General features: G+C 57.3%; 1 protein-coding gene across 1 annotated transcript in view; it reads right to left on the bottom strand.

Annotated features, from left to right (window-relative positions):
- Positions 1-484: 484 nt before the first annotated feature.
- SPATA20 (spermatogenesis associated 20) overlaps positions 485-8,780 on the bottom strand; it is an 8,819-nt gene continuing 523 nt past the window's right edge. Inside the window, exons 3-15 of the mRNA XM_010186166.1 lie at positions 8,453-8,607; positions 8,083-8,226; positions 7,621-7,822; positions 7,393-7,523; positions 7,198-7,302; positions 6,643-6,717; positions 6,239-6,451; positions 5,869-6,061; positions 4,965-5,133; positions 4,326-4,534; positions 4,001-4,200; positions 3,815-3,895; positions 485-668 (exon numbers count right to left, since the gene is read on the bottom strand). Coding sequence (XP_010184468.1) covers positions 498-668; positions 3,815-3,895; positions 4,001-4,200; positions 4,326-4,534; positions 4,965-5,133; positions 5,869-6,061; positions 6,239-6,451; positions 6,643-6,717; positions 7,198-7,302; positions 7,393-7,523; positions 7,621-7,822; positions 8,083-8,226; positions 8,453-8,607 — 2,048 coding nt within the window. The 3' untranslated portion in view covers positions 485-497. The remainder of the gene's footprint in view (positions 669-3,814; positions 3,896-4,000; positions 4,201-4,325; positions 4,535-4,964; positions 5,134-5,868; positions 6,062-6,238; positions 6,452-6,642; positions 6,718-7,197; positions 7,303-7,392; positions 7,524-7,620; positions 7,823-8,082; positions 8,227-8,452; positions 8,608-8,780) is intronic.

Below are 8,780 nucleotides of genomic sequence, written 5' to 3'. Positions count from 1 at the left end.
GAAGAAATTTTGCATGCACTATATATTAACTTAATGTATGTTACAATCTACTGTGCAATGGAAAAATACTGTGGCTGCTGTAACCAGTAACACTTTCAAAAGCACTTGACTCCCAAGTCAACCAGGTGCTTCTGAAAATGTTACCCTGGGTTGCTATAGGAACCCTAATAGTTTTCCCATCTGACTCCTCCATTAACGCTGGGATTTATATTTAATTTGTTTTCCTTTCCCTCTGCAAGAAGAGGCAAGGAGCGAGCACGCGTGCAGGGAGAGGAGATGCTCCTAAGCAGATGCCTCCTGGCCACACCAAAACCAGCACCGGTGACCAGGGCTGGTTCTGCCGAGATGCTGCCAGAGATGACCAAGCAACAGCCCTGTTGCACTGCCAAAAACCACCCAGAAAGCAGTTGATGCCCTGGGTGGCTTTATTATGGGTCTCTCCAGTGTTTCCAGTCTGTCTCCCCCACGCCTTCATGCCCACAGAGGGGCTGAGGGGTTCACGGGCAGAGCATCCCACGCAGCTCCTCGGGCGAGGTGACGGGCAGGGAGCAGGTGAAGTTGCTGCAGAGGTAGGCAGTGGCTTTCCCGTCCTTCCTCTCCAGGGACGCCAGGAAAGGCAACTGGCGGTAGAGGAACCCAGCACTCTCTCCATCTGCCAGCATCAGCACCTGCCAGAGAAGATGCTGTGAGAGCGCAGCCAGTCCCAGCCAGCTGGTCCTCCTCTCCCTGCAGTATCCCCCCATGTGCCCACCCGAAGACAGGAGGGCACAGGGAGCCGAGGGAACCTGTGCCAGCGTTCTGCCAGGGTCCTGTGGTGGCTGTGTCCCCACCACACCTGTGCTGGAGGGGGCGCATGGTCCACACCATCCCCACCAGCTTTGCCTCCCTTTTCCGCTCCAGACCGTGGGCAGTCAGGGATGAAGCAGAGGGACCAGCACCCAGCAGCCTGGAGCAGGGCTGCCCAAGCTGGCCGCGTCCTTGGGGACCCCCACGCAGCCCAGAGGCAGCCCCAACCCCAGCACCAGCACTGCCCGTAGCACCCTGCCCAACTCCTGCTCTCCAGATGCTTCCCAAAAGATCAGACACTGGTAAGCAAAGGGTCAGGCGCTGACCCGGCAGCACCAGCCAGGGGTGACAATGGGGCTGCCATGATAATTAGCTTTTCTGAAAGGGAAAATGTTTGTTAAAGCCTCAGGGCTTGTGGGTTAATCACAGCAAAGGCCAGGAGCTGGCAGGGAGCCTGGCACCTACATCAAAGCAAAAGGTGAGCAAAACACAAGCCCTTTCCAAGGCCTCAGGCCTGGCAGCAGCATCCTGCTGCTGGGGCACATGGCTCTCCATGGCCCCAGTCCTGCATGTGCTCCCACTGTGACACCCGCTGAGCACTGACACGCTTGCCACATGTTGATGCCATTCACACCACCGCTGAGGGATGCCAACACCAAACGCTGCCACCCACAGTGCTCACATTGCCCACTATGGCACTGCTCACCCAGTGTGCAGCACCCTCTGCCACCAGCCCCAGGGCCAGAAGCAAACCCAGCACCAACAGACAGCACCAATGCCCACGCAGCCTCCCCTGTGCCTGGCAGGGACTGCCCTCACCTCCTGTGTCCCCATGGGTCACCACATCCCCAAGCCCTTGCCCTGGACAACGGCTGCTGCAGTCCCATCCTCTCTTGTCCCCCCTTGTCCCACATTTCCTGCTCGGCCCCTGCCGTGACCCAGCTCTGGCTCAGCCCGTCTCCCTGCCTGCCTCCTGCTCCCCCCACAACCTCCTCCCTCCTTGCCTTTGTCTAGAATTAATTCCAGGAGTGATTAATTACCAATTCATGTCCAATCTGAAATTCATTATTCATTTTTCTCACAAGCTCCCTAAGGTCCTCTTGCAGGGCCAGGATGAAGGCAAGCGGCAGGCTAGCACTCTGCAGCTGAGGAGATAATGGGATCCTTCATAATTACCCTAAAGACCATTAATGGGGCAGGGATCTAGACCAGAAGCCAGGATTCAGCCCTGAGGCAGGGATCCAACCCTGCCACCTCCCAGCACCAGGATCTGCAGGGGAGCAGACACGGCATCACCCCTGGAGCACTCACATCTCTACAAATGCTGCCTGTGGCAAAGGTCTCCTCAGGTGCAGGGTCCATTTAAACCTGCAACCCCAGTGCCGCTCTATCACTGGCATCTCGACACAGCAAAGATTTCACTGAGAGGTTTGTAAGGAATTAATTACTGGAACGACCTAATTAATTGTGTTTCTGCAGACGAGCCTAGCCTCCAGCGCCCTGCCAGCACCGAGGGAGCAGGGGCAGCAGGGGACACAGCGATGACATTTCCCTGTCTCCTTGGCAAAGCCAATTCTCAAAGCCACTGTGTTCCCAGAGCAGGTGACTTAGGGCTGGTGAAGGGGAGCTGGGGAGCAGCTGAAAGGGGCTGAAGGCTTCCTCTATGCTCCAAGGAAGGCAATGGCCTGGAGGGAGATGGACCTGACCCTGTCCCCACCAGCCAGGCTTGTCACCAGCTTAGCAGGAGGGAACCAAGCTGCAGGGGAGGAGAGGGAATGGCTGCGCTGTTTGCTCAGCTCAAGACCCTGAAGCTGCCAGCTGCGTCCCCCCAAGAGCCTGTGTGGACTCAGGGGACCAACGGCTGAACCAGCTCAGGGACAGGGAGCGGTATTGTAAGCAGCAGCACTGGGCTCCCTGCTGCCACCACAGCGCTTCCCATCCCTGCAAACTGGGTCACCCACTGTAATCCTTCAGAGGGAGAGGGGAAGAGCATGGGAGCAGAGGCCTCACACACGGCATGGGGACCAGCATGGCCAATGGTGCTCCTGGATGGGAGATGCTGGCATTAAACACCTCTGGGCACATAGGCAGAGGGTCAGGGCTGAAAGCCTCCATGAATTAAGCTAACATGAGAACAGAGCAGGGAATCCATGCTGATGTCTCAGCACTCCCCAGTTCACCGCAAATGGGGTTACAGAGGAAAACTGCTGCTTTGGCCCCAGTGCCAGCTCCCCACACACTGCAGCTCAACGTGCCAGGCCCTGGCACCAGGACCCTGACAGGCAGGGATGAATCTGGTCCAGAGCTTGAAACACTGAGCTCCCTCACCCGCAGCCCAGCCCTGCTCCCCTGGGCTCCAAAGTCTTGCCAAGACATGTGACATCCATCCCAAAGGCAGGGACACTGCCCACTGAACATCACAAGTGCCAGCTGCTCTTCCCTGCCAGCTCCGCAGGCTGCAACAGCTCCAACATGGCCCATCCATGGGATGCATCAAGTGATGGGGACACAAATGAGCAGAGCAACGTGGAAACCCCAGCACACAGCGACAGCACAGCTCAGGGCAAAGCTTTTCGGTAAAGCAACCCCCTCCCAGCTGGGGGTACCCATAGCCAAGCGAGGTACAGCCTTGCTGCTTCCCAAGGATGGCTCCAGGGAGAAGGTGACCCAGTCACTGGCTGGATCTGAACAAGGGATGACACATTCACACCAGGCATGACACATCCACACCGCAACAAGAGGTTTTCCCTTGGGAGAGCGGCGCTGGGGATGCCGGGCACAGGCTGAGCACAATGCAAACAGCTGGCAACAACAGCAGTGTGTGCTGTGTGCCAAAGAGAGGGGTGCAGAGGCTCAGCCTGCTGTGCTTAGGAATATGGAAAGGACAGGACACTTCCCAGAAGGGAGACAGGACAGAGGAGGAGGAGGGGGGATGCTACAGCGGCACTGGGAGAAAGGATGAAGGCACCAGGAATGCAGGCAGCAGCACTGTGCATCGGCACAGGGGGGTGGGGCCTGGCAACTCTACCTTGTTTGGGCTGAAGATGGAGTGGACACAGTGCAGCATCTCTTTGGTATCTTCTCCTTGGGGGTCCCCGCAGATCACGACCTGTCCAGGGAGAGTGTGGGTGGCAGCAGGGAGAAAGCAGAGAGCTGTGACTGCACCCACACCACTGCCAGGTCCCACAGGGGGCACGCGAGCCCCAGCCCATACCTGTTTGATGGTGTGATGGAAGACAGCAGTGGCCCGGGCCATCTCTGGCAGGGCTATCGGGATCTTCTGCAGCCTCTCTGAGAAGGCAGACAAGATTTGCCCGGCTTTTTCCACCCACTCCGCATGGCCGGAGTAACAAGCTGCTCGGAGCAGGTTTGTGACAGTGACAGAGTTGGCAGCGGGCTCTGCTCCATCTTGGTCTGCAATGGACAACAGCTCCTCCATCAGCCAATATCTTGGTTCTCCAGACAGTCATTGCCCCTGCCCTACCCAAGCTGCCCCACACCATAACCCACGCAGTTCATGGCCATGTCCCCAAGCTCACCGTCCTTCAGGCGCAGGAGCAGAGAGGGATCACCAGCCTCGCTGGAGAAATACGCGAAGCCTTTGGGGTCCCAGAAGAGCTTGTCCTGTGTGTGCTGGAGCTGCAGGGCCCACTCCAGCCAGCCCTGCTCCAGTGAGGCTTCATACAGGTCAAAGAGAGCCTGGATGATGAAGACATAATCCTCCAGGAAGCCCTGGATGGGCAAGGCGCTGCAGTGGCAGATGGGGAAGGAGCGTCAGGGTCTCTAGGCTGGCGAGGTAGGAAATGTTCTCCAGCCCAGCAAAGCCTTGGTCTCTGCTACCTGAGGAGATGCCACCTCAGAGCTTGGTCCAAGACAAGCAGTGGCTGTGCCAAGTCATCACATGGGTCAGCCCTGGGTTTCTGTAGAGCAGGGGAGGGCAGGGGAAGGCTCCTGCCAGCTTGGAAGATGAGGAATAGGAAAGGATTTGACCTTAATTTCTTCTCACTGAGGGGGAAACTAATCCATCCCAAACTGCACTGGAGGCAATTCTGCACAAGGCAAACAGCCTCCCTCCCTCCAACTTCAGCCCTGCCTGGAGGAGAGGAGCCCAGGGACTACCAGGGCCTGGGCAGCTGCAGGGTGGCCAGTTGGTCTGCAGACCCTGCATCACCGCTCACCTCTGCTCCACCGCATTGTCTTTGCCCCGGTAGCAGCTCCGCAGCAACCTCCCACTGGCAGGGTCGAAAAGGTGTCTCCGCACAAAGGCAGCCGCCTGTGCAGCCCGACTCACGTAGTCCTTCTTGGCCAGGGCTGCCCCAGCCTGGGCAAAACCCGAGATCATCAGCCCTGCGTAGGCACATAAACAGGAACAGGTTTGTGCGGGGCACAAGGGACCAGCGGGGGCGCCACTGTCTTGATGCTGAGCATGAAGCTCATCCTCCCTAAAGTTTGAGGTAGGTCAGGGCTCAGCCAGCAGCTCTTCCACTCAGTTCAAACCACTAAGAAAGCCACTTACTGTCACCGAAGGGAAGGCCAGAGCACTGCAAGGCCAGCAAGAGCTAAGCCTTCACTTGTGGAGCAGGAACAGGGCTTAAGAGCCTCCCTGTTTGCAGGACATGGTGTAAACTCCAGCTCACAACAGCTTCAGACCCAGCTGTCCAGGCTGGGAACAGCGCCTGCGGTACTGCAGTTACTACCTGCTGTAGAACACCCGGACAGATGGACAAAGAGCTGTGACCCCCTGCTAGCAGCTCTGTGCCCCACCTGAGTCCTGAACCCGCAGCTCAGTCCCCTTCCCCAGAGTCCAACCAGGGGAGCCAGGCTGAGCCAGGGGAAGGGTTTTGCTGCTCTCTGCTGGCAACAGGGGAGGAAAATAAATCCAGAGCAATATCCTCATCCTCAGCATCTCCACAGCTGGCAGGTGTGAGGCTGCTTCCCCCAGGTCCTACCTCAGCCCACCCACCATCTCCCTGGGGGGCTGCCCTGTCCCAGCAGCACTCATTGCTACAAGCCTCCAAAAACATGATGGCACTAGAGGGGTCTGGCCAAGGCATGCACACCCAGAGTGTGGCCACCTCTCACCATTCCACGCTGCCAGCATCTTGGTGTCCAAGTGTGGCCGCGGTCGCTGTGCCCGGGCTGTGGCCAGCCTCTGCCGGCCCTCCTGCAGCAGGGCACTGACACGCCCCAGCTCCAGCCCGAACCTGGCAGCTGTCAGCTCCAGGGAGCACCGGACAATGAGGACGTTCTTGCCCTTCAGCTCCTGATGGGGGTCCTGAAAGGAGAGACCCGCTCTACAAATGCCACCGGGCTGAGGAGGGGTTGGACCCTGCGTGCTCTGGGGCTGCTCTGCCATCCCCCCATGCCCAGAGGTGCAGGTCCCCCACTGATGCTCCTGGTACTGGTTCCCAGTAATGCTCCCAGTACCGGACAGGTCTTTACTCTCCATCACCTTCATGGGGTTGACATTGCCGCTCTCCTTCACTCCGTAGTGGTGCATGAAGACATCTCCCAGGGTCGTCCCCGCTGTGGCCCCCTCAACAGGGTCAGGAAGGAGAGCCTGGATTTCCTCAGCTGCCCACACACAGAAAGCTCCTTCTCGCTTCTCCTCGGATGCAGTGGTCGGGTAGGAATCTGCATCTTCTGCACTGTAGAACCCTCCAGACTTGGAAAAGAGCAACAGAAGGACCCTCCAGCTACTGGAACTTCACCTTCACCAGCTCCCTATCAGTCTGGCCAGCGAGACCAGCAGCGTCCCAGACTGAGCTCAGCTGGGAAGGGAGGGAGAGAAAAGCAGCCACAAGCCATGTCCCAGGGCAGGGTAAGCAGCTCCCTGTGGCTCAGGGAACAACCTACCCGGTCGCTCAGGTCCCGTGAGACGTAGAGCAGAATGTCTTGGGCAACATCAGCAAAGAACTCATCGCCAGAGATCTGCGGGAGGCACAGGGAGGACAACAGCGTTACAAGGCGCAGGGGGGAGGCACGAGACACAGCCAGACAGAATAAAAGACTCAGATTTAAAGAGTTGGCAAAGGACGGGAAACACATTCGAAACTCCAGGAATCTTAAACATGAGATGGATCCAGAGTAAGATCTCTGATAGGAATATATGGGCATTGGAAAGCAACCCTAGAGTTACACCAAGGTGGCAGCAGTGTGTGTTTGCTGACCTGCAAAAACCAGCCAGGAGGCTGTTCCCTCCCTTGTTATGCTTAAAACCCTTGGGCTACACCACCACAGATTTGTGCAGCATTTCTGGATGAAGACCAGTAGATAAAGTGGAGTATGAGACAGCTCCATGCCCATGGCATGGACAACATCTCGAGGAAGAGGCTTTGAAGCTGCTCCTCAAACCATGCCAGCCCTCTCCAGCCAGAGTGAGCCCCCTGCAGAAGGCTGCCACGGCTGTACCTGAAATGCTTTGCTATACGCGGCTGCCAGCTGCCCCTGGTCGTACAGCATCTTCTCAAAGTGAGGGACGTGCCAGTGCTGGTCGGTGGAGTAGCGGTGAAAACCCTGCAAAGACCAAGTGGACACGTCTCCACCTCATGCCTCCACCCCACACTTGGGCACGCTAGGGGTCTACCCCTGAGGCCTTCCTCCTACCTGACCAATGTGGTCATGGATGCCTCCATGGGCCATCATCTTGAGGGTGTGCAGAGCCATTTGCAGTGCCTGGGCGCCTTCTGGAGTTGTTCGGTTCATGGCCCAGTACGTGAAGAGGAAATTCAAATTCACTGAAACACAGGGAGAAAGTGGGAGGCTGTGGGGTGGTTTCTGCCCCATGGCGCTGCCTGTCCCACAGCAGGGCTCAGCAGCAAAGGCCAGACTGACCTGGGGTGGGGAACTTCGGGGATTCAGAAAAGCCACCATAATCCTCATCATAGGACTTGGAGAGCTGCTGGAAACAGGTGGCCATCACCTCTTTGGATGGTGGGGGTGACTCCTGGCCCCGCACACGGATCTCACACCCGTGTATCAGTGCTTCTAGGATCTTCTGGCTGTTCTCCAGCAAGGCATCTTTGTTCTCCTTCCACTGAGATGCAGAGTGAGAAAGTCAGTTTTGCCAGTTTTTGTCTCTCTTTCTGCTTCCTGCAGCCCAAACTGCGCTCTTGTGCAGTTCTCAGTCCCCCTCCCCAGATCAGCTCCAATCCATCCCTAACCCAGCCAAAGCTGTCCTCTGGGCTACTGTTTCTCATAGCCGTAGCTCTTAAACCAGCCACACATTAAACCCAGACCAATTTCCCTACTGCCCCTTGATTGAGACCTGCCTGCTCAGCCATCCCTGCTCTGTACCTGCTCTGCGATTCGGAGCAGCACGGTGCGAAAGCCAACACGATGAATGCTGTCCTCGGGAGGGAAGTATGTGCCCCCTGCAAAGGGCTTGAGGTCTGGGGTCAGCCAGACACTCATCGGCCAACCACCTCCACCACTGGTCACCTGAGAGACAAAACATGGGTGCACCACAGTCCCAGAAAAGGCACCCTCTGCTCTGTCCCCCTCTGGCACACATGTGTGCCTCACTAGAAGACAGACTTGTGCTTCTGTCCATCCCTGTGATCACGCATGGCCCCATTCAGACCACAACACATACAGGAACATGACCATGAACCTCATCTTAGAGAGCCAGCCAAAGCCTCCTGAGCCCTGCCTGCACCTCCCCTACCTGCACGAAGGTCATGTACACTTTGTCCACATCTGGCCGCTCCTCACGGTCCACTTTGATGCACACAAAGTTCTTGTTCATGATCTCCCCGATCTCCTTGTTCTTGAAGGACTCCTCCTCCATCACATGGCACCAGTGGCAGGTGGAGTAACCAACTGCAAACAAGTTCAGGTGAGCGAGGAAAGGCCCTTCGCAGGAGGCAGGACACGTGCTATGGGAAGATGGTGGGAGAAGAGATGCGGGAGAAAGGTCTCCTGCAAGCATGGAGGCTTGCAGTGTCTCCAGCTCTTGCTCCTAAAATCTGGCCAAGGAGTTTGGTAGCCAGGAA

The sequence above is a fragment of the Mesitornis unicolor genome, unplaced genomic scaffold (assembly GCF_000695765.1).
Source record: "Mesitornis unicolor isolate BGI_N332 unplaced genomic scaffold, ASM69576v1 scaffold42326, whole genome shotgun sequence".
In the NCBI taxonomy this organism is placed as follows: domain Eukaryota; kingdom Metazoa; phylum Chordata; class Aves; order Mesitornithiformes; family Mesitornithidae; genus Mesitornis; species Mesitornis unicolor.
The sequence above is the reverse complement of the archived record's forward strand: the minus strand, read 5'-3'. Positions and strand labels throughout refer to the sequence as shown.